Source organism: Pholcus phalangioides, unplaced genomic scaffold, assembly GCF_987345545.1.
Source record: "Pholcus phalangioides strain wild (caught in Gottingen) unplaced genomic scaffold, Ppha-v1.0 ptg000030l_1, whole genome shotgun sequence".
Taxonomy (NCBI): domain Eukaryota; kingdom Metazoa; phylum Arthropoda; class Arachnida; order Araneae; family Pholcidae; genus Pholcus; species Pholcus phalangioides.
The window spans coordinates 1,624,344-1,650,366 of record NW_028301620.1 but is presented as its reverse complement, the minus strand read 5'-3'; the positions used below and the strand labels follow the sequence as shown (position 1 = coordinate 1,650,366).

General features: G+C 36.8%; 2 protein-coding genes across 2 annotated transcripts in view; one reads left to right on the top strand and one right to left on the bottom strand.

The window, feature by feature from the left end:
• The window catches only part of Trap1 (TNF receptor associated protein 1), a 30,041-nt gene extending 15,914 nt beyond the window's left edge, over positions 1-14,127 (top strand). Inside the window, exons 11-17 of the mRNA XM_089252746.1 lie at positions 119-266; positions 711-838; positions 2,576-2,763; positions 5,726-5,811; positions 7,348-7,493; positions 13,780-13,852; positions 13,945-14,127. Of these exons, the coding sequence (XP_089108872.1) occupies positions 119-266; positions 711-838; positions 2,576-2,763; positions 5,726-5,811; positions 7,348-7,493; positions 13,780-13,852; positions 13,945-14,046 (871 nt within the window). The 3' untranslated portion in view covers positions 14,047-14,127. The remainder of the gene's footprint in view (positions 1-118; positions 267-710; positions 839-2,575; positions 2,764-5,725; positions 5,812-7,347; positions 7,494-13,779; positions 13,853-13,944) is intronic.
• A 679-nt stretch (positions 14,128-14,806) lies between these two features.
• The window catches only part of LOC149067433 (uncharacterized), a 30,152-nt gene continuing 18,935 nt past the window's right edge, over positions 14,807-26,023 (bottom strand). The window contains exons 7-10 of the mRNA XM_089252747.1: positions 23,133-23,264; positions 20,236-20,378; positions 19,072-19,622; positions 14,807-15,441 (exon numbers count right to left, since the gene is read on the bottom strand). Of these exons, the coding sequence (XP_089108873.1) occupies positions 15,357-15,441; positions 19,072-19,622; positions 20,236-20,378; positions 23,133-23,264 (911 nt within the window). The 3' untranslated portion in view covers positions 14,807-15,356. The remainder of the gene's footprint in view (positions 15,442-19,071; positions 19,623-20,235; positions 20,379-23,132; positions 23,265-26,023) is intronic.

The following is a 26,023-nucleotide window of genomic DNA, read 5'->3' as shown; positions in this document are numbered from 1 at the left end:
ATTTAAAGAAAAAATTTTATCCAGATGAATGAGGAGTGTTCTTTCAAAATTTTAAATCATTCGCAAAAATTCTTGTTACCATTTGTTTAATTATAATTTTATTTATCCTTATTTGCAGGAGGATTCGTACCATGATCACAAACCGATTTTTGCGTTTTCTTCAAGACCAAATGAGGAAAGACAGACAGAAATATGAAATGTTTCATGAAGACTTCAGCATATTTCTTAAAGAGGGAATGTTATCGAGCAATGAGCAGGCTGAAAAAGTTGGCCCCATTTTCTGTTATTGATTCTTAGTTTTGATTACATGATTATATACAACTCATAAGATTTTAGTCTTAAAAAACATAGATATTTACTAATGATTACAGTTTAGTTGAAAGACAACAGATACACAAAAATGATTCGATTTAGAGGTTTTTCGATTTTAGTTATTTTTTTTAAAGATTTTACTGCTTATAAAATTGTATTTATTATTTTTTAATTTCATTGTAAGCTTTCAATCTGGAGGAAGTTTCTAATTTTTTAAAGTGAAACAAGTGCACGGAATATTTAACTTAGCAAGGATATGGCTCTGGATTTATGTATAGAAAAATTATTTAAACATTAGAACTTGTGATTCTTTTTCTGATCTTAGATATTTTTCTGATTGGTTAGTTGCAATATGATGTGATTCATGAGACTTGCAATTCTACTTTCACGTTTTGTAGGAAGAAATAGCAAAACTTCTGACATTTGAATCTTCAGCGAAACCAGAAGGGGAAAGAGTGAGTTTAGCTGAATATTGCAGTCGCATGAAAGAAGACCAAAAAGACATATATTTTCTCTCCGCTCCTAGGTAATATTATTTAAATCATAGAGGACCTACCTTTAAATAATATTACCTAGGTAATATTATTTAAATCATATTAATTAACCCTTGTAGGAATAAAATAATAGTGAAAAGGAATAGACATTTATTTGAGGTCTCCTACTAAACATGGTAAAAACTTTCTTATGTAGAAATATTATTAAACAATATTATTTATATATACCCATTGATTTATTTCAAATTTTTACCGGATATATTTGATTAATCCTATGTCAGTACAAAATCTTACATAGCTTCAATACTTAATTTTTTGCAAATTTTTAAAAAAATTCATTATAAAAAGCTTATACCCATGATAAAATTGCATAGAATTAATGTAAATGATCAAAATGTAGAAAACACTTCAGTTCATAAAAAGATGGAAAAGATTGAGATTTTATTTTTTAAATTTTTTTTAAAAGCTTATTCAATCTTATTTAAATTAAAATTTTAAAACTTGAAATTTTCTTTATAATCTTAGGTATTTATGAATGGGTCTCAGATTTTTTTTGTCATTTTATGAACTGAACAGTTTCCTTTATTTTGAAACCAGTTTTAATACCTTTACATTGATGTCATTATTTTATTATGCGTGCAAGCTGTTTTTAATGTCTTTTTTTTATTTGTAAAAAATCAAGTATTAGAGATACGAAAACTTTTTAACTGGCGTAGGATAGCACAATCAAATATATGTGCTAAATATTTAAAATAAATCAATGGATAAATAATCTTTTTAATAATATTTCTACATAAAGTTTGTTACCATGTTAAAAAAATTGGTAGAAGACTCCTGAAAAGATATGCAAAAGAGTCTGGATAGCTTATGAAATTTGTAATAAAATTAAAGATTTTTTTGTAAAAAATGTTCACTGTATTATATGTTTGGATTTTAGTTTAACAGACTAATAACAGCTGTTGGCATCATCAAAGAAATGGCTCGGAAAATCCTGATCAAAATATCTTGTTGAATTATTTATTAATTTCTTATAAATCATACATTAACTGCATTACCATCGCTCTTTCATATAATTTTTCAATAACATAATCACGGAAACTGAAACCATGAGCCACCCGACAGTCAAGTATTTGATGTAGCATTTCTCAATGTTTTTGGACCATACAAATGCAAGTTTTTTGAACTTGAGCAACTGGCATGCACACGATGTTTGGGATTCGTTCTGAACCAGTTCTTAACCAGGATTAAAAACTGCAAGCTAGAAGATATTCCATGCTATATTGATATTCCCTAGGTATGGTCAGAATGTAGATTGAAATTCACTAGGGTTGTAGTGCAATAAAAAAAGTTTAGTCATTTGAAAGTAAAAAATGAGTGATTTGAATGGATGAAAATGACTGTGGTGTGGTCAAATGTGAAAACAGTGGGAAAGTATTTTGTTATTGGTGTGGTATCCATCCCAGTAAGGAATAGCTGGCTGGAAATCATTGATAATCTGCTGGGACTGTGATCAGTCATTGGTAATAAATATCATATTAAAATATCATACCAAAATTATAAAAGATGCATTACTCAACGCACAAAATTTTTTAAAAAATACATAAGAACTATATTGAATTATTTTTGATTTAATGAAAGATTGTCATACTACTTTTTTTTCTGTTTTATTTATCCCAGCCAGATAATAACCCTACTGTACTCATACATAGCAAAAGTATTTGATTTGTAGTCTTATAATAATTTCTACATGTGTAAAATTGTTTTTGTAGCCGACATTTGGCTGAGACATCCCCATATTATGAAGCAGTAAAACAGAAGAATGCTGAGGTTTTATTTTGCTATGAACCATATGATGAATTAGTTTTGTTCCAACTGTACCAGTTCAACAAGTGCAACGTTACGTCCGTTGAGAAAGAAATGAGAAGAGAGAAGGAAGATGCTACTGTCGACAACTTGGGTGATAATCAATTTTTTTCTTAATTTTGATAAATTGTATTATATTGTTTTGTCTTTTCTGCCATGATTGTGAGTAATCTTTTTCTCAATATTTCAACTACTGTCTACTTCGTTCACAAGTAGAAGATTACATAAATACAGTCTGACTATGATATAACAAACTCTGATTTTTTAGTTCAAAAAATTTCTTTTGTGAAATTCTGATGAAAACAAAGGACAAACTCCTATTTAATGAATGAAAACCCTCATAACTTTTTTTGAACTATCTTTAATATTTTTTATTTCTCATCACGAGTCCGGAAGTTTAGGCATTAAAAATGGTTGAAATAGGCAGGCAAAAAGGCACTAAAAATGCCTAAAATAGGCACTAAAAAAAGGTATTTATAATTTATGGAAAAAAGGAAAAATAACTAAAACTAAGGTATTCAGGGTCTAAAAGCTGGCTGAAAAATTAGTTGCATTTAATCCCTCTACTGCTTTAATTATGGTTTATAATAACTGAATTATAATGCAAGTTGAACTAATTTCAAGCCCAAAATAAAATTTCAGTAGACCCTCATTATTAGGGCAATTCCAGGACCATAATTACCAGACGTAGAGCCTGTAGAGAAAATGACCTGTGGGGCTCCTCGTTATGAATAATTCTCATTTATTTGTTGTATTATTTGGAATGATCATTATCATTTTTATAGTTGATACATAGCTACCTTGTTCTATTGTTGTAAAAAAATTACTTTTTTTTATAATTCCCTCATACGTATGCGGGACTCCTCCGAAAATAGGGCCCTGTGTGGTCGTATTTGTCTCATACCCCTGAGGGCGACTCTGATAAATTTAATCAAATACAAAAAAAGCTATGGTTGCTTGCATTGCATTTATGGTGTAAAAAAACAATCAAAACAACGTGGGGGGGGGGGGCCCCCCAGAACACTGTCTACTCCTACCTCACCTTGTCCGAGTCGTGACATCAACTGATGACCTCTTGGGACAATCATCAGTCAACTATACACATACTATGCTGTCCAATGCCTGAGCGAAACATATAACATGAAGCATGTGGAGAAACAAATTTTGAATTTTCCTCTGCTTTACTAAAAGTGGGCTGTGCTCATCTGAAACAAAATTATTCACATCTAACATCATCCAGTCAAAGCAAAGTTAATGCACACCAACACTAAGTTCCCTATCTCTCAGATCACTTATTCAGGTTTAAATGGGGCTGGAAGGGGTGGAATTTTCTGATGATAATTAGTGCCTACAGAGTTGGAAAATTTTAAAAAGAGCAATTCGTTTGTTCTCAATGCTTGAAGTATTCAAGTTTTTTTAGATTATGGCCTCTGAAATTCACTAATAAAGTTAAAAATGTTAAAATAGGCATTTATGGCAGGAAAACTTCAAAAAAGGCATTTTTACCAAAAAAGTTTAATACAATACAAATACAACGCCACAACAGGCAAATTGCCCAACGAGGTGGCTGACTTAAGAACATCATGGATCCCGAGCCATTTTTTGGAGGCCGTACCTACTACTACTACACCACATATGCACCCCCCCACCCCCCCGCGGAATCCCCCATAGAATCGGTACATGCGGGAATGTGCGTGTACGTGTAGTGAAACCTGACGTGAAATTTTGTTGTTTCTCTGTAATGCTTGGTATGTGTAGTGCTGCCATCTGCCACTAGTTTTTCTAACTATGAGTGAAGTGTTATGATTGAATGATTTATCGTTGTAGGACTGTTGCTCTCTGTGGTGAGACTTTTTAACGGGGAGATCGGCTTGCATTTGCGCCTTGAAGTTGGGAACCACAGAAAACCAACTTCAGCCGACCACAAAATAGACAAAAAAAATTACAAAACTATTTGAAAATAGACAAAAAAAAAAAAAAAGTCATTTATGGCATTTTGCCTGAACTTCCTGGCTCTACTCATCACCTAAAACCACAATCCGAAAATTTGACTGTGAGGATTTGATGTTCAGCTCTTATGACACAAACAAAAGTGGGGAGTAGAAATCTGTTCTTTTCTGGGTAAAGGAGGCAATAAAGCTATTTACTGTGTGTGTGTGTGTGTGTGGAAAGGTTTCAGTGGCCAATACCATAAAAATTGTGCTGTCTGCATGTTTGGTATTGGTAAAGAAATAAAGTTACTTTTAAAATTTTTGCTCTGTATCAATAAGCAAAGAATAGCAGGTCATTCGAAGAGAGCATTTTAGTAAAAAGTGACAATTTCGACAGAGAGAGAGAATTAAATGTGAACATACTGTTTGAGGTTCTTTCAATAGGAAGGAGATTCTCAATAGGGAAAGTATTAAACGATAACAATTAACTGATGTTTAATTCATCTATGTAAGGAGGATGATTCTACATGACGTCCTTGTCTACAACAAGCACACATACATATATACAAACAGAATAAAAGGAGAAAAAAAAAGAGGAACTAAAGCTATATATAAAGAGTGTGGGTGGCCTCTTCCTGGAACGTCGTCGTGGGAGAGAGACCCCTTCTAGGTGGTTTACCTTTCACATACCAAACAAACTTTTATCAAGCAATTTTTCATGCGTTCCGACATTATTTTAAAGTTTTATATTTTTCTCAATGTCAGGGACGAGTGTTAACAGCAACCCCAAAGCAAGTAGCTTTTAAAATTTGGTTTGGGGTGTGTTTATGCTCCTGATAAATTTGACCCCAATTTAACAATTACCTCAATTTAGCAAATAAAATTGTCGGTTTCTTTCAATTTGTTAAATCTGGGTTTGACTGTATGTGATGGTTAATAGAATCTTACTTAAATATTCATTTTTAGTCAAAAATACTCAAGGATCTTTGGAATTCAGCAGAGGAGGAACTAAATGATATAAAGCAGCTCAATTTTTATAAACACCATTAAAGAATTGTATAATATGAGAAAAATTTTAGAATTTCCATCAATGGACATTATTAACAAGAGAACTGTTCTGTTTAGGAATAAACGACCTTCCCAAGCAGGAGGCTGAATCTTTGATGAAATGGCTGACAGATACATTGAGAAACAAAGTTCATAAAGTTAAAGTAAGAGACCTTGATTTTCATCTGATTCCTTCTGTAGTTGTTTGATTATAGAAAAATTATTGAATTCATTCTAGACTGTCACCTTTGACGTCTCCTCTTCCCCCCCCCCCCCCATGTAATTTGTCCCTTTGTCACATTTTTTTTAATATTCTGTTTTCTACCAACTGAATAAGGAGTGGACTTCGAGAGCATTAATATAAGAACATAATATACAAGATGTTCCCCAAAAAACATTGCCAAAATGAAAGGGCACATCAAGCATACGATAACAATAGAAAATCACATAGGAACATGTGTCCGAAAAAAAAACTTTGAGCATTTATTGTTCCTAAGTAAAGTAGAAGGATTCTCTTTCATCCTCCCTGTATTACATATTATTTTGAATGCCTCCTTCAGATGTCATTTGTACACTTATGTTCCTATGTGATTGTTACCATATGCCTGAATTGCCCTTTCATTTTTTCAATGTGTTTTTTTTCCCTAACGCCCTGTATAAATATAATATATACATTACAACATAATACGGAAGAGCATCGAGTATCTGAATACCAATCAACCGAAACATTGGTTAACTGAACGTGTTCCAGTCGGCGAATTCACTGCCTTGAGACAGCTGTGAACTTCTCAAACTAGGCTAGTCAGGTGTCCTGTGTCATTTGTAAGATGTGATACAAAATATATTCAGTTTTGTGTTTAATATCACTGTTTCTTTGTTTCATACTGCTCCTATGACACTGGTACACCCTTTTTTTGGGAATGATCAGTTATCCAAAAAATCAGTTATCTGAGCACTCCCGATTCCCAATTGTTTTGGAAAATCTATGTTCTGCTGTATAGGTGTCGAGGAGATATGATTGAAGTGTTCAAAATTTTCAATGGGATGGATAGGATGGACCATGAACTTTTAGTACACCGCCAATCGACTGCTTTTACAAGGGGACACCAGTATCGGTTGGTGAGGGACAATGCAAGGTTATGGTGTCGCAGGGAATTTTTCTCTAATAGGGTTGTTAATAAATGGAATAGCTTACCCCCGGAGGTAGTAAATTGTAACACAATTGGCACGTTTAAAAAGAAATACAATAAACATGTTGGGGTAAATCGAGAAGCTATCCATTCTTAGAACAAGACAACCATAAGTATTCTTTATGAGCATTGTATAATATTTTATCATGTGTATATATATATTGTTTATAATTTGTGTTAACTGCATTTTTAATTGGGTTGCTGTATTTTTGAAATATATGACATCCATATTTTTATGGGCATCTTTTTATCAGCCACCTCGTTGGGTATTTCGCCTGTTGTGGCGTTGTATTTGTATATACATTAATATATATATGTGTATATATATATATATACACTTCTGTCTATATATCAACATTTTTGTCTGAACATGTGAGTGCTAAGCCATTCATTTCCCCATTAAATTACGCTTGCATGAACTACATGTTCTGTCATTGCTGAAGGAGAGACAAGTGACCTTGGGATTGTGCAGTTTATTAATAAGAAATATTTATATACTAATTAAATTAGGTTACGAAGAGGCTATCGACTTACCCATGCCTGATATCTGTGGAAGAGATGTCAGCAGCAAGACATTACATAAGGACAACTATGCAGTCTATGAGTGAAGAGCAAAGGTATAAGATTCTGGAACCAACAATGGAACTCAACCTTAGGTACATTTGTTTTTGATATCAACCTTTTCTTGCTGCTAAATTACAATGTTCATCTGTGCCAAAGGTTCACAGGCTACACCAAGGCAAGAATATTAACTTGAACCTACATAGTTAAGGAATTAGACCAGTGGTTTTCTAACACAGGTGCTCAAAAGCAATCTTGGGTGTGGAAAAATGTTTTATGATATAATCATAATATATTCGAGGTGTCATGAAAATGGATGTCTTTTATATAATAGGAACCAAGCTGCATTTTTAACATATACCGACATCTGAACTGTTGAAAAAGGTAAAATTTTTTATTTAAATAGAGAACCCCCAAGTGACATATGGGCTGTGATGCCGTCTGTATGCACTTGAACCAACTACCAAACTGAAGAGATAACTGAATCGAAGGTAACTTTAAATAGCTTTTTCTCCATTTTGATTTAATGGTGCTTGGTTCCTTTTATATAAAAGCAGTCCAAATGTACATTGAAGTGTACTGAGAATGGGGGAATGTGAGCAATAGGCAGAGATAGACTTGGACGTTTGGGGGGGGGGGGGAGATGACGATGTCAATTCATATATGAATTAGATCAGTCAACTCCACCTTTGATGCTGGCCCTCTCGTATCTCCGCCCATGAATGTGAGTCTTGTAAAAAGGTCAAGAATGACTTACTTTCATTTCAAACTGAGCACAACTCCTATCGCCATGGACCATTTACTACCTATTGAGTTGTGCTGGAAGTGTGAGTGTACTTAACAGTTCAAGAGTCTATCTAGTGCATACTTGTCAACTACTATAGAATGTCCATAATTTCTACAGATTTTCTACCATAAAATACCGAATTATGGTGAATCATGAAAAATGACAGAAGAGTCTGTTTTTGATTGGAGATTTCTTTGATCTATATTATCGTATTGAGCACAAAGATTGCATCTCCAAAAAATGAATATCGAGCTGAATTTGAAATGAAGCAACGTTGTTGATAGTTGTTGTAGAGGTTGCTTTGTTTGGCTTTCCGCACATCTGCAAGTTGAATCTCCAGGTTGGCCCTTGTAGTTTAATAATTTATTGTTTCTTCATACCATTTTTGCTTGGATGAGTTTCTACAATGGAAACTGAAGAGGGATGACAATGAACCACAGTGATATATAGTGTCCTGCTCCAAAAAAATCTTTCATTTCAAATAAGAGCTTTCATTGATTTCATGAATATTTATGGCAAATGAGTCCAAACTTAAACAAAAAGCTACTTTAAATGTTCGTCAGGGCTAGGTAAATGCCTGATATGGCCAAATTGAAGAAAATTCATTTGAATTTTAAAGTCATGAGAGAAAATAATCTCCCCAGTCCATCAAAGTACTCAATGGGAGAAAACAATACATTTCTTATTCTGATGTGATTCCAGCAGTTCCTTTTGAACTGAAATATGGCTTAAAGATTTTATCCTTGCAAATAATATTGCACGCTGAAATATATATTTAGTTATAAAAATAATTCTTCATGTATTCCCCCTGTTTTCCATCTTTCCCATTAAAAAAAGGGGGGAAAATATCTAGTCAAAATAGCCTAGCTAACAACTTTATAGGTGGTGGATGACACTTTTTATAAAAATATATTTTATTTAAAATGTATACGGCAGGACTACATAGTAAAATAATATATAAAACTTTCCTCTCTCAACAACAAGCGCGGCCATTCATCAGCGCATTCCAAAACCAACTATTCATGTATCCCTGACATTCTTGATCCTGTGGTCGGCTTTGACCGATTCCCCACAGGTAGTCCTCCGCCAGCGATAGCGAGAGAACTACTTGCAGGGCAACCTGAACGTGATCCGTTGACCCGAGCATGTGGTCATGAAAGGTTATCAATGTCCTTGTCACTGGGAGTCTGTTATCTTTTGAAGTTGTTGCCTGCTGATGCTTTGAAGTTTTTGTTGTTGTTGCATGCTGATGCTTTGAAGTTTTTGTTGTTGTTGCATGCTGATGCTTTGAAGTTTTTGTTGTTGTTGCATGCTGATGCTTTGAAGTTTTTGTTGTTGTTGCATGCTGATGCTTTAAAGTTGCTGTTGCCTGCTGATTGTTGGAAGGCTTGTGGGCATTGAAGGGCAGGTCATCACCACAGATGTAAGCCGGTTTGACTCTGTCTATGCTTACAGATACTGGTTGACAAAAACATCATGGTTTCCATGGTGGTCTTTAACTGATCAACGAAGCTTGATGGATCTGGGTGATGATGACTAGGTATGAAAAACTCTCCTGGAAATTGTATAGGTGCACCATACACCATTTCCGCAGTTGTAGCTTGCAAGTCCTCCTTCCAGGCGGCTCGAAAACCCAATAGAATCGTAGGAAGTACTGTTACCCAGTGGTTAGTTGCATGATCCTTGATAGCAGACTTAAGCTCGAGGATGGAAGCGTTCTACTTGACCATTTGCTTCTGGGTGGTACGATGTGGTCCTCTGGCGATTGGTTCCCAAGAACTTGGTTAGAGCTTTGAACAAAAAGGAATCAAACTGGACACCTTGATCTAGTTGGTGATTCTGTTAGGTGAACCAAACTGAGCAACCCATCCAGCATAGAATACCTTGGCCACAGTTTCAGCAGAGCTATCCAGCGTAGGGAAGGCTTCAGGCCATTTAGAGAAGCCATCAACACAGGTGAGACAATATTTGTAGCCTTCTGATAGAGGCAAAGGGCCTACAATATCAATGTGGATGTGTTCAAACCTGGCATCAGGTGGTGAAAATTTTCCATGTGGGCTCTTTGTATGTCAACTCACTTTTGACAGTTAATGCATGTACGTGTCCAAGTGGTCACATCAGCCTTCAGTGCGAGCCATATTAAACATTCTTGAACTAGTTTCACAGCAGTACAGCTGAAGCTTTGATTCATCAACAGGAAGAGAGTGGATCTTCAAGGAAGTAGATAAAGGATTGGTAAGTAGTTACTGAATGTATCCCCTCATCTTTGAGTTGTTCCTCTGCCATTCGTTTTAAGTCAGTGGAAGAAAAAACTCCATGGTAGATATGGATATCTGAGGCAATGCATCTGCCACAACATTTTCTGCACCCTTGATGTGTCGGATGTCAGTGGTAAATTGACCAATGACATCAAGGTGTCGAAGCTGACGAGGTGAGCACTTGTCAGTGGTCTGTCTGAATGCATATATGAGAGGTTTCTGATCCGTGTACAGGACGAATGGATGGCCTTCAACCATATGCCTGAAATATTTGATAGCAGAGTAAGCTGCCAACAGCTCTCTATCATAGGCGCTGTAATACTTTTGTGCAGGAGATAACTTCTTGGAGTAGAACCCCAGTGGCTGCCAAGATCCTGACACGTTGTTGCAAAGTTGTGCCCATGGCAACATCGGAAGCATCTACCACAATAGCCAAAGATGCTCCTGCCACTGGAAACACAGAAGCTGTTGCATCTGCCAGATCCTGCTTAGACTTCAGGAATGCTTCATCAGCTTCTTTGGTCCAAGCGATCTTCCTCTTATTGTTTCTCTTGGCACCCTCGAGAAATTTATGCATGAGTGCCTGCATCTCTGCTGCTTTTGGAATGAAGTGATGATAAAAATTGAGGAGGGCCAAATATCGTCGGAGCCCTTTGATTGCATCTGGCTTTGGGTATTCTGCGATGACGGCACTTTCTCTGGAAGAGGTGCAACGACAGTTGCAGAGATCATATGATCCAAAAATCGTATTGGTGGTTGCCCCAGAACACATTTGGCAGTGGTGAGGAGAACTCCAAATTCAGAAAAGCATTTGAATACTTGGTGCAAATGTTCCTTGTACTCTTCAGCGTTTGTAGATGCCACGAGAAGATTGTCGAAATATGGTACACAAAAGATGAGACCCTGCAACACCATATGTATGAACCTCTGGAATGTTGCAGCTGCATTCAACAGTCCGAAAGGCATGAAGAGAAATTGAAACAGCCCGAATGGTGTTATGGCTGTTTTCAGAATATCATCTTGTGTCTCAGGGATTTGATGAAAAGCTTTTGTGAGATCTAGGGTGGAAAATATTTGTTCCCCTCTAGCACCTGGAGACAGTCCTGGATGTGCGGAACACGATATCTGTCAGGGATAGTTGCAGCATTCAGTCTCCTGTAGTCGCCACATGGTTTCCAATCTCTGTTGCACTTGGGTACCATGTGCAGTGGGCTTGCCTAGCAACTTTGAGATGGTTGGCAAACTCCTTGGGCAACTAGATGATCAAATTCCCTCTTGGCTGCATGCAGCTTATCCGGTGGTAGCCTGCAAGGTTTTGATGCAACTGGCGGGCCTTTGGTCTCTGGAGTGTTGGACGTCATGCTTAACAGCATTAAACATTGTTATAGTCTCTGTCAGTTCAGAGAACTAAGTGAGAATTAGATGAAATTTGCTATTGTCCCAGATGCATTTCACTGCTGGGTATGGTACGTCCACACCAGTAGTCTTGCAACATGAATGAAGCTGAGTGAGTGGATCAATTAATTGTCTGTGCCGAACATCTATAAGCAGTCCTAAATTTGGCAGAAAGTTAGATCCAATGATTGGATGCAAAATGGCAGCAATGATGAATGACAAATGATGGAAAACAAAATCCTAAGTCTAGCTTTAAAAGTCGCTGACCGAAGGTATTGATGGCAGTTCCGTTTGCAGCAAACAGTTGAAGCTTGTCTGCCCGACGTCGGGAATCTTCTTTGCGTAGTGACAGTAAAAATACATCTGCGCAAGTATGTATTAGAAAATGCTGGCTGGAAGATGCATCTGAGAGTTGCAGTTGCTGAATGATGGATTTGCTGCCAACCGATGCATTCTTCTGGCCCAAGTTGCACGACTTGGAGCATTTATGGGCATTGTTTCCAAAGCGTTGGTGATACCAGCACTGTCCCTCAGTGAAACTGCGATTTCAGCTGCGAGATCGTGGTCTGGAATAGCGACGAGAGTTCCGTCGGTGAGGCTGGGATTGAACTTCTAAGTGGTCCAAACGCGAACTGATTCGGTGCAGCATATCCTTTACTGATGGTCAGTTGATGATATTGCTTGGATGGTAATGTTGTCGGAAGCTGCGAGGATTTCATCGGCTATGTCTGCTAGTTTGTCCAGCGTGTTGTCAGAGATTGCCAATATTTGCTGGACATGAGTTTGCAAATGTTGCAGGAACAAAGTCTTTAGGAGATCGTCTCCAATTTGAGCAGCCGCTTTGCCCCACGTTTTGAGAAGCAGCCGAGAGGGCTTCTTGTCATCCAACTGCATGCCAGAAATCAAGTCCTTGAGACGCTGAGCTTCAGTATCTGCATACTAGGCGCACAGGTGATCTTTCAGAGCTGTGTATGGCGTCACAGTGAGAGGACTAGCAAGCATGTCGCCAACCGTGACCAATTCTTCTGGTTCTAATGTCGCCATGACATGATGGAATTTTGTGATCTCCGCCGTCACTCCAGCAAGAATGAATTGCGACTCGAGTTGCAGGAACCACACAGATGGATTTGAATGCCAGAACTGTGGGAGTTTGATAGCTACTCAATTGACATTACTCGATTCCTGATCCATAATGAGATTTGCGGAGAAAAAAGATATAAAAAAAATATATATATCCGTAGTGCAATATAAAAATATTTGAGACTCGCGACTAAATCACATCAGATGTAACCAATTATAGGTGGTGGATGGCAGGAGTGGTGACGACACTTTTTATAAAAATATCTTTTATTTAAAATGTATACGGCATGACTAAATAGTAAAATAATATATAAAACTTTCCTCTCTCAACAAGCACAAAACCAACTATGTATCCTTGACGACCTTGATCAATTCCCCACACCTTCCATTTTTAACACAAGGAAAAATCACCTCTTCCCTCAGTGGAAAGCAACTTATTTTTTCATCTTTCACATCACTTTAAGGAGTGGGCTTAAGAATAATTCCTTGATAGTGTTTTTCGGATTATTCTTAGTCATTCTTATAATTCGGATGGCAGGAGAATAAGTATGAACAAGTAGTACTGCCTCTGCATTCTCCTGTTCGGATTTTCTGTATTTTTTTTGTTGAAAAAATATGGTCAGCTTTTGTTTTTCTCATGGGTAATTTTCTACTGCAACACTTTTTTTTGTCAGCCAGAGGATATGTATCCCTGGTAAAAAGGATGCTTGTGACTTTTGAAAAATCTTTGGGGATCTTATACCGAGCAGCTTCATGAAAACTTGAACAGATACTCGACTTATTGCAAATTAACTGTCATATAGAAATGGATATTTTTGTTCGACATGCAAAATATTAATTTCCTTTAAATCTTCATTCCAGTCATCCCATCATTAAAAAACTGAGTGGTCTGAGGGATAGTAATCCAAAATTAGCGGAGTTACTAGCTAATCAGGTGAGTTAAATTCTTTTAATTCCTAACACAGTCACAGAAAGGGGGGGGGGGGAAATGAATCTCTCAATTATCATTATTATCTATATATTTAGGTGTTTGACAGTGCTATGATCTCGGCTGGACTAGTTGACGATCCAAGGAAGGTTACTATTCATCTTAATGAGTTGTTGACCATGCTGTTGGAAAAACATTGATGTTTGTCTTGTATGTTTTTCATCATTCCAAAACTTCACTTAGTTGGTTCATTATAATAAATTTTTTCTTTATATTCTCAATTAACTGATAGTTTGCTTTCTAGAAAATTTCTGTTGGCACAAACATGAGTTTGCATATTGAATGGATTTTACTGGGGTGGGGAATTTTGTCCGTCCAAGCTATTTTACGAGTAAAACTTCAACAGGCCAGAAGATAGGGGTGAATGTAATTTCACCCCTATCTATTATTACCCAAACTATATTATTCAATTACAATTAACTATAGACACCTCTTTGTTAAAATCCAACCAGCATTTCATTAACACTTGACACCCCCCCCCCCCCCCCCCTTGTGTTAAACAATTGTTTTTATGAAGTCTGGAGCAATTGGTGAATCCAAAAATTGTCATGTTCAAGCAGGGAGGAAACCAACATCAAAATTGACAGAATTTTATGAGGTAAATCTTAAGTAGCAATGGCAACTATAAAAATGTATAAATTATATATTTTGATAAATAAGACAGACTTTTAATGAACTGTTTTTTTTTCTTTGGAAAAACCATTAAAAGTTGTAAAACTAATCATTTATCTGATTCAGTATGGCTGGTTAAACACCGGACTGTATATAAACCACAGAAGAATGTGATAGTTTCATGTGCTGTGTGACATATTTTGTTTATAGCAATATCGTGGCAAGTTAATTTTCCTCTGCTCAAACAAGAGTACATCCAAACTGTTTAATGTTTTCACAAAAAATAAGTAGATAAAACAGTGTACTTTTATTTTACGTTTTAAGTAAAAGTATTGAAATCGCAAAATTTAAAATCAATCACAGGTCACATGTTCATCGAACTTTCACAAGATACACAAATTTTCATTTAGACAATTTACATAATGTATATAAGTGTATAAAACAATCCCCTTTTTTGCAAGATATTACAATACAAAATGGCTGCCTTTGTTTTTGCTTGCAATTATATTCTTTAAAAACAATTGTTTAAAAAATTCATTAAAATTCAAATTGTATGATAATATGCATATAAACAGCTCTCGAAACTTCATGAAAAATTTTGGTTTTTGATTCAGTGTAGTGAATGTTACTTAATACATGGAGAAAAATTTGCAATTATTTTCTTGAGTTTACAAACACAGTGCTGAAAATTACATCGCTCTGATACAAAATACTGTCTAAATAATATTCTACAAGAAAGTTTGATCATAAAGGCATAATTTGTATATAATGTATACAATATATAACACGAAGACACATTCAAAAAGAACAGACAACAGTAAATTTTTGGCATATTGTGTCAGTAAGAATCTTGGCTCCAGTTATCGTCCGCAGTGCAGCTACCAGCTCTGTCCATGAACTGTGAAGGCACGGGTATTCCAGAGCTACATACATAAGAACAAAATAAACAGATTAATTCCTTTCATGATTAAAAGTACAAGGTGCATTCCATAAGGACTTGGAGCAGTATTTCTCAAAGTGCACATCGTGGCTCCTAGGGGGCGCTGCAACCTTTGTCGGGGGTGTCACATATAAATGGTTTTTATATGTGAAAATATCTACTAAGCTATTCTGGTAAGCCACAGATGAACTATGAATTGGACAAAAGTTTGAGAACCACTGACATATAAAAAATCACAAAATATAGGTACAGTAAAAAATTTATTTTTTCCACGTATCTTCCCTCAGATGCAATGGAGCCATCGATCAATCCACTTTTCAAAGCAAGTAAAGGTGTTCTCTGGTAGTTGTCTCAGTGAAACTTACACAGCTGAAATAACTAGCAATTCTTCCACAGCTTTTCTTTCAATGTCGGAAACAGTCAGAAATTATGTTGTTCAAGATCTGGACTGTGAAGTGATTTTTGCGGAACATTAACATCACATAGCCATATTATGTTTAAATTTTTTAAAAGTTTGTGACCACACATATAGAAAACATTGAAAGGTACTCAATTCAGCAGTACATATGCTATCACTATGAAGGTTGCCGTCATGTCCAAGGTTCGAACTGGGGAAAGAATATAGATGACAAGATATTTTCCCTAATGAGCTTGAGGCAATCACCTATAGATGACGCCTTCATTTCCAACTAAACTTGTTAATGACAATATAGCGATATGGCCGGAAGTGGAATAAAAATTTTAGTTGAGCATGGTTCATTAAGACAGCTTCCAGACAAAGCCTTCTCTACTTGAACTGAAAAGTGGATTGAGCAATGAGACCATTGCATATCATCTGAGGGAAGATACTTTGAAAAATAAATTTTTTGATTTTATTCTGTTCTTATGCAACACACCTTGTACCTCTCCTAACAAAAAAAGGGGGAAAACTACACAAGCCCTGGGACACTGGTACTCCCTGCTAACCTGTTACGATCTTTAACCTTTGTAACTTTTAATTGTGATAAAGGTTTTTAACAACTGGCTGTTGCGAAAATGAATTTTTGGAGAGAGAAAATTCAATTGCCTTTGTGGGGAATCAAACCCACATCCTTTCACTTTCTGGGTATACACACTTAGACTACAAAGGCAACAAATCTCTCAATCCTTCCTTGAAGCTTGTGTGCACTGAAAGGGACCATACATGAATGGCAAGACCTGACTCAGGCCATGCTGCCATCAGATGACTTTGAAAATTCAACTGCCTTTGTGACTTTCATCTCTTTCTAAAAAAAAAAAAATTCATCTTTGCACAACAGCCAGTTATTAAAAACCTTTGTACAATAGCGGAGAGTGATACCATCCTTTCAATTAAAAGTTATGCGACACTCACGCGTCAAGGGCTCCTGGGCTGTACTAGACTATTACTACTAAACCAGACATGCACCTCGTCCGTATTCCTCTGCGGAACCTCCAACGAATTGGTACATGTTGAAATGTGGGTGTGTATAGTGAACCTTCTGTGAAGTTTGTTTCTGTGTAATGCTACTATCAATTTTTTTTACACTGAGTTTTTTCCTCAACTCATAGAGCATAAAGTGTAATGAATGAATAATTATAACGTAGGCCTGTTGCTCTCTGCGGCGAGACTTTTTAACGGGGAGATCGGCTCGCATTTGCACCTCGAAGTTGGGAACCGAAAAAACCAACTTCAGCCGATCACAACTGCGGCATTGGTGGGGTTTGAATCCGGATCCTCACGATGCAAGTCTGTCACTATGACCACCACAGTGGCACCAGACTATTACTGTGTACAGTATTGAAACAGCCCTGTCCATGCATGCTGTAATTTGCTGAAGCACCGGCACTCAATTCTTGATAGTTGTTAGATGGAATTTTTTTTGGTTTGTAACATTTGTTGAACACAGAGGGATACTCATTTTAATCAAATGCTTTAAAAAACAAACCAGGGTTTATTTTGTCCAGATGTGTTTAAATTAGCGGGACTTGACTGAATTACTTATACTACTACCGAATGCAGGGCTCCCACTCAAAAAACAAGTAAAACAATCAACTTAAGATAACAATCATAGCCTGAAAGGGACCATACACGGAGGGCCGGACTTGACTCAGGCGAAGCTCATAACTTACGAAAAGAAAAAAAAAAATTTTGAATTGAATTTTTTTTATAGCACATTTCAGTATCCTATAAGATTGGCCTGGGCCAAAGCAAAATGACACAAATGACTTAGTGACAAAAACAATTTTGGGCCAAAACAGTGTAATAGATAAGAATTATCTCTTACAATATATCATGTTACATTATTTTTTTCGAGGAATCCTTTAAAGTCCAGAGTCAACTCTTTTCCTTGATGTACAGCAAGTTATGAAGATACGTAAATTGTTGAAAGAATGACACTTCAAGACAACTTTCAAAAGCATGGTGCAAAATGTGTAAATTACAAGGTCTAATAAGAATGTCAAGGTGAACTGGGTGGTTTTATTGCACTGCCCATTTTTTTTTAAAGGAATTTGAATTTTTTACTGTTTCATGCAGTCTCATCATTTTTGATCAACGAAGCACTTTCATTTCTAGCTCTTTTCAGAGCTTCGTAAATATTGTTTATACCTCTGCACATGCCCTAAAAATACAGAAGACAACTGAATGCTATTGGGTAGCATCAGCATCACAAAATCTAGAATAGGATTATGTATCTACTGGTTTGTTATGCAAACTGTTGTTTCACCAATACACACAAAATGTGCACCATTATTTGAAATGAAAAATAATAGTTACTATATAATGAATAGCCCAAGACCATGAAATAGTACATACAAAATTACTTTTTTTTATTCAGATAGAAGTTTTTAATGACTACTGAAAACATTGACACAAAATGATCAGTTTCTGAATCGTCAAACTAAGCACAAGAAAAATTGATAAACCATATGGCCCACATACATCCCTCCCAATAACCTGAAAGATAACCAAGATAAAACTTCTGCTTTGGCAGAATCAGTAATTGAAATCTACTACATTTGTGTTATTTTGCAATAATTCAATGATTCCCTTTTTATTTAAAAAAAGTTACACAAATTTTGTTGACAACAAACATTTTTCTTTTTCTCAGCCACTTCATTGAGTATTTTGCCTGTTGTGGCGTTGTATTTATATTAGATTTGACAGAAAAGTAGGACATTTCACCGAAAAGTCAGACAAGTGGGAGACTAGCGAATGGGAAAACCAGCCCTTCCCACAACCACGAAAATCTGTGTCTACATTGAAAACAATGTCGATATTGGAGAATATTGATGTTTGGCAGAAACAACTAGCTATGCACTAATGTTTAGTATTTTAACAAGTGTTGTCAGGTAAGATTTTCAAATATTGGGGAGTAGTAGTCAGTGAGAAGAAAAGATCGGATCATTTTCACAGTAAGGTTCATTGTCATTAATCTTTATGAGTACCAGGATGGGTAATTGTTGATGTTATAGCTGAGAGGCATTGATATAGAAATATCGTTGTTACAACAGAGCTTGACTGCATATGCATGAAATTGACATGTTAAAAATTTAGAACATGAACTTGGCATTCTTGTTTTAGAATTTTTGTCATTATTACAAATAAACTTACCGTGAAGCTGGACTAGGAATTTTTGTAGGCAAAGAAGGTTTTCGCAAACCATAGCTGTTTGAAATCGCACGATCATCTCCTTCGTTAGGTGATCTGTTGTGAACCGAGATCAGTGGTTGTCTTTTCATCGGCGAATTTGATGAACACCTAAGTGGAGAATTGAATGCCCCTTTGATAGGAATTTCTTTCTTGAGTTCTTCAGGCATCAGTGGATTCATGCTACCACTTCTGGAACCATTCAGCTTCAAGAGAGGTGCATATTCACGATGAGGTGTTTGGTTATAGGAAGATAAACCGTTCCTAGAACTGTTTCTTCCCAGATTGAGCCCAGTTGGCATGGACTCTCTACGGGCCACGTGAGATTTCAAAGGATTTTTTTGGCACAGATTTTTTGACTGAGGGTCAGAATCCCGTCTCGAGAGTGTAGCATATGACACCACATCATTCAATGATCTTCTAGATTTAGTTCTAAAAGACGAGGGTAAAGTTTGAGATTCCCTGGAACCAGGAGATAAATGCACAGAGGACTTTGGCATGAGTGCTTGAGTGGCCTAGAATTAAAGCAAGTAAAAAATACAAAAAAAAACAAAAAAACTTCTCAACATGGAAGGCAATAATTCATTAATTTGATGAAAGGAATAAAAATGAAAATCATGTACAAATATGCTATACGAAGTACAGATGATTGGATACCAAGCGAAAATAATTGGAAAGAAAAGTCACATTCCTCTGTGGGGAATTCGAACCACCAACCTTGCACTTTCCGGGTGTGTGCTCCACTATTAAGCTACAGAGGATAGACATTTTCTTTTCTTAGAACACTGTTCCTTTGTGCTGAACAGGACTGCACGAGTGACTTTCTTTCCAATTATCTTTTTCTGGTATCCAGTGTCATTTGTATTTTGTATAATTAGCGGAGAGGTTCATCGTTACGAAATATGCTGTAATCTTGCTCAAATAATGGTTAAAAATTAGAGTTTAAATGCAAAAATTATTTGTCATAATGGTTGGGCCAGGGACAATTTTTATTCACTGTGATACTTCAGGTTAAAGTCATATAGATTATTTCTTATTTTCCTTTGTCGCTCAATATGAACAATGCAACAAAGAAATACTGTACTAATTCTACATGCAAGAAATGCCATATAATAGAAAAAGTTTTACCCCATTCATTCCACTGTTCATGGAAGACTTGGGATACACAGGCAAAGGACACTGTGTTTTCGGTTCAGAAGCCCTTTTGTTCTTCCTTGACTTCAATGAACGTTGGGCTTGATTCAAATTAGGAAGACTACTACGGTGATTATCTGTAACAGAAAAAAAAGTTAAAAAAAAACACTTCATGACATTAAATACATTTAGCAAAGAGTGTGTACATACAGGGTGCATAGGTAGGGTGGCCAGATGTCACGGTTTTTCGATATTTTTCACCCTGTCTCGAAAAAGGCTTTTGGGAGGCCAGTTTGTCATGGTTTTTGCTTGCGCAGTGAAATAGAATTATTTTCATTATTTTTTCCAATTTAACTTTTGGCTACGTTTGATATTATGCTAGGAATTTATAATTTCACTATATTTTTTTACCATGTTACATTGTGAACATTGTGATTTTTTTTCTTCCAGTGATCCTCGTATAATCAGATTTCACTAACTTTTCTTCGGGGAAGGTTAATAACAAAAGACTGGTTCCTTGTTTTCGAAGAACTAACTTTGATGTTTTAAGAGGAAGGTTAGCAGAAGTTTTCAAAGACCGGTTGGAATCAGTAGGGTTGGTAAATAAATGGGAAGAATTTAGTTTGAAATTGTCCCCTGTTTTGCACGGCGTCATACCCTTTGTTCGAAAAAAATGTGTTTGTACATCGCACCCTCTATGGTTCACGGATAGCATGCGTAACCTTTATCTTGAAAAGAAAAGAACCTTCAGAGAGTATAAAAGTGGACGAGGTGACCTATCATTGTTTACTGATAAAAGAAGAGTGTTGAAGAAAGCGATAAGGGATAGTAAAAAGAAAGTTGAAACTAGTTTGGCAGATAACATTGGCTCTGACCCAAAATCATTTTTTCGATACGTCAATAATGGATGTAAGTGAACAGTTGGCCCCCTCTAGATAGGAGGCTCTAGGTTAGAGAGCAATGTAGGCATGTGTAGTGCTTTCAATGACTTTTTCGCGTTGGATTTTAATGGAGATAATGATATTCTATGCACGGGTGTTGCATGGGGCAATAAAACCCTCAACGATATTCAAGTAGAAGACGTGGAGGTCCTAAATCTTCTAAGAAATGTATGTGCAAGCAAAGCACCAGGACCAGATGATATCTATTTCAGGGTCCTCCAGGAATGTGCTAATGAATTGTTGGGGCCAGTCGCACAGATATACAGGAGTAGTGTTGCTGAGGGTATCGTCCCAAGGGATTGGAAACTTGCTAATGTTGTTGTGATATTTAAGAAGGGTAGTAGAGAAGCTGTGTCCAATTATCGTCCAGTGAGTTTGACGAGTTCCCTCTCGAAAATTTTGTAAATTATCATCAAAAGGCAGTTTGTGAAATGGATAGACGAGAATAATGTATTGTCGGATAATCAGCATGGGTTCAGGAAGGGGAAGTCACGTGTAACTAATCTCCTTTGCTTCTATGATCACGTGACTAAGGCTTTGGGTAAGAGCAAAAATGTAGATGTTGTTTACCTTGATTTCCAGAAGGCATTCGATCAGGTCAAGCGTTTACACGAGATTGGAATTGGGGGCAACTTGCTGAATTGGATAGAATCGTGGTTAAGAGATATGGTGAACGGGGGAATTCTCTGGTTGGACAGACGTCACAAGTGGAGTTCCTCAAGGAAGTGTCCTTGGCCCCAGTTGGCTTACTTTTTTTCACTTTTTATCGATAAACTCGATCAGCATATAGATGGGATTGCTAGCAAATTCACAGATGATGTGAAGCTAATGGGGGTAATCGGGAATCAAAGCGATAGGGATTTGCTCCAGACCAACTTCAACAGGATTGCAGCATGGGCAAATGAATGGAGCATGACTTTTAGCATTGATAAGTGCATGGTCGCTCATTTTGGATCGAACAACCCACGGTTCTCTTACGAGTTGAATGGTGTCACTATCCCGGATGCAACTAGGGTCACCAATTTGGGAATTCTCATTGACGAGTGGCTTAGGTTTTCTGAACATTGTTCAGCGGTGGTCAAAAAAGCAAATAGAATGCTTGGTCTCATTTTCAAAAAGGTCTCTTCACGTTCTCCTAAAGTAATTCTTCAGCTTTTTCACGGCTTGGCTCGTCCTGGACTGGAGTATGCTGTAAAGTTTTGGAGACCATACCTACAGAGGGACATAGACTTGGTTGAAGGAGTGCAGAGAAGAGCTACACGTGTCCTTATTGGCACACGGGGCTTGAGTTATGAAGAGAGACTTCTCGTTTTTGAATATGTTTACATTGGATGAACGCAGGTGTCGAGGAGATATGATCGAAGTGTTCAAAATTTTCAATAGGATGGACCATGAAGTTTTAGTACACCGCCAATCGACTGCTTTTACAAGGGGACACCAGTATTGATTGGTGAGGGACAATGCAAGGTTATGGTGTCGCAGGGAATTTTTCTCTAATAGGGTTGTCAATAAATGGAATAGCTTACCCCCGGAGGTAGTAAATTGTAACACAATTGACACGTTTAAAAAGAAATACGATAAACATGTTTGGGTAAATCGAGAAGCTATCCATTCTTAGAATAAGACAACTATGGGTATTCTTTATGGGCGTTGTATAATATTTTGTCACTTGTATATATTGTTTATAATTTGTGTTAATTGAATTTTTAATTGGGTTGCTGTTTTTTTTTTTAAAATATATGACATCCATATTTTTATGGGAATCTTTTTCTCAGCCACCTCGTTGGGCATTTTGCCTGTTGTGGCATTGTATTTGTATTTAATATTTTATGTAACCAAAGGATGCGAACCCATTTTGAATCAATGTAGCCCTGTTTACATTCGTAATATTGAGGGCGAGGATTTCAATAAGTGAGGAAATAAACGCAGTATATAATGACAATCACTCACCACTACCAAAATCAAGAGAGACCATGGAGCTGTATGGGCTAACACTTGGACTAGATATCACAGTCTTTGGGTGAAGAACAACTTTGGTTGGAGAAGCTGCAGAACTAGACCTTGCGCCAAACATATGAAGAGCTGTAAAGAGATAAATATTGCACAAAAATTATGGCAATAGAGTGGTGCTTCAATTTATGGTCTCAATTCATTTTGTAAATGTACTAGTAGTCTGCCACATATTTGCGGGGGTTACGTTCCAGGGGTGACCGCGAATAACCGAAACCATAGGTTTTTTTTGTCTGTCTCGTTTACTGAACATCATGAGAAAGAGCAGGGTGACGCAGAGGTAGAAGGAAATGTAAAAGAGGGTGCAGCGATTGTTGGCAATGTTTTCTGAAAGAACATTGTGATTTCTGTTTGCCGTTTCTTCTCCTTCATACCATCAAGTATGGTGGAGTATGTTGATAAGGCTTCCTCTACTAATTTTTCTACATGTGAAAAACGTAGAGAATAATCTATTGCTGATTTGAACTTGAAAAGCCCTTCCCCTATGTTACTTGGGTGAACTTGTCTTCTACTTCTTTATCTTGATCTTCATCTGGTACTACTTCAGTTTCAGGACCAGTCAGCTGCATTAATTCCTCCTCAGTCAATCCAGTATCAAAATAGCTTTGAATGACATGTATTCACTCTCAAGGTACCTCCTGACTTCCAGAACGAAACACCATTTAAACTAATCCAGAAAAAGTGTTTTCATAGTCCAAGCCTTTTTATTGTTCATCCAAAATGGGAGCATTGGTTTATCCTTCCCTTCAATTCTCATGAATTTGCAGATTTGAAAATGACGGTGGGCTTTATCATACACCCATAAGCATTTGCGCAAATCAACATAGTAAGTCTATCTTTACTTGCCTTAAAACCAGGAGCTCGCTTTCTTCTCTTGCTTAACTTCTTTGTGGCATTTTCTTCCAAAATAGTGTAGTTTCGTCAGCATTAAACACCTGCTGAGGCAGATAACCCTTCTCTTCAATAATTTTCTGCAAAGTCTTTGGAGATTTTCTAGCTTCCTCCTGGTCGGCAGAGGCTTGTTCGCCAGCGCTTTTTACATTGTGTAATCTGAATCGTTCCTTAAACCTGTGAAACCAACCTTTACTTGCATGAAATTCTCACGAAATAAACGTTTCACCAATCCTTCCCTTTAAAGAAGCTTAAAATGTTATCACCTTTTCCATTATAATAATACAATCAATTGGAATACCTTTTTTGTAGCAGTCATGTACCCCAAAAAAAAAAACAGGCATTTTCTGTACGAGAAACACATGGATCCTGTAGGTGATGCAAAGTTTTCACTTTGAACCTTTGAAAACCAAACACACCCCGCTTCCCATCTCATTGAAATATTGAAGTGTTCCTGGAGGATGGGTGTGTCTGGAAATTTTGTTAAATATCTTCAGAATTATAAATAAAAATATTACATATAAATTCATATATAATCGACGTTCGTCAATGGACGTATCATAACATACAGAGGAAGAAATTAAAGAACTCCGAAAGGTATAACCGCCAGATCACGATCATCTTATAGTAAAGAGTTGATTTGAATAATCGTAGTATCGCCAAGACTAATCAAGATTAATTGTCTCTGGAATATAATCTCAATTTACAAGTTGATTAGACATTCGTCAGTACGAAATGTCGATAGGCGCAACGTCACTTGGCTCTCAGTAGATGGGTTTCAGCGATGAGGCCGCAGATCCTATATTCTAGTAGGGTCCGGGCGAAAGCACCTAGCTGGTACATAGTCGTCATCAGCACCTCGTTTACGCTTTGTGCCAACCCATTTGGTATGGATATGATGAAGATTTTTGTCCGGAAATTGGATCAGCTGGCGAAGTCGGCCGAAGTTGATTGGGCTCTGAAGTATGTGTCGCTTCCAGCAAAGCTTTCCATTATCCGGAATGTGCCCGAAATGGAACTGTTTAGTGTGCGGGCAGGAACACAGATAATGCTGAAATGTCCCGCCTTGACCACAGAGACACTTGTCATTGTTGGACTTTTCAAAACATTCTAAATATACTGGTAACGGACCATGCTCTGTAACCATAATAATCTTTTCGCACGACCAAATGAAAGGATGCCAGTGAACATGTCGTTGGATTCTATATGCGTCCTTCTGAACGTTATGATCCCACTGTGCTTGCCACTTTTGCAACAGCTCATTCTTTAATTGGTATTTGACGTGGCTGCGTGGCAGTAAGTGTTGTTCCTATGTGGTCGAACTAGTGGCAAAAAAATTGTAAGCGTTGTCAAAAAAATTTCCAATAAAGGAAAAAAAACCGCAAATACGGAGGCCAACTGTAATTCAAAACACTCACAGAAACCACCACTGTAAGAAACAAACAAAAAAGTTGAATTTTTACAATTCAACTTTTACATCAGTTAAATATGATGTACCGAATGAATTCTTAATTCAAAAACCAACCATATGTATTTAGCAAAACACAATATATTTATCTTCAGGTTTAACAGTATTATCATCATAAAAGATTCAGAACAAAATCGTTTGTGCAAAATATTCTCTCACAGAAGTCCTTGAAATGAGTAAAGGACGAAACAAAATGCAGGACATTGATTTATTTAGAACAGCTATTTATACATATCTACAAGCAGAGATTTGACTACATGCTAAACAGAGAACCCCTGAAAGATAGCTTCTCAAGCATACACAATAGTTTGTCTTCTCTCTCTCTCTCTCTCAACTATCAAGTTTCACTTTGGCAGTTGCTTCTATAGAGAAAAAGAAAAGTCAATATGTTTCTCCAAAGCAGCGATTCCCAACCTTTTTCAGTCCACGTACCCCCAGCCGGCTCGGTTTCTTTCCGTGTACCCATAACCCA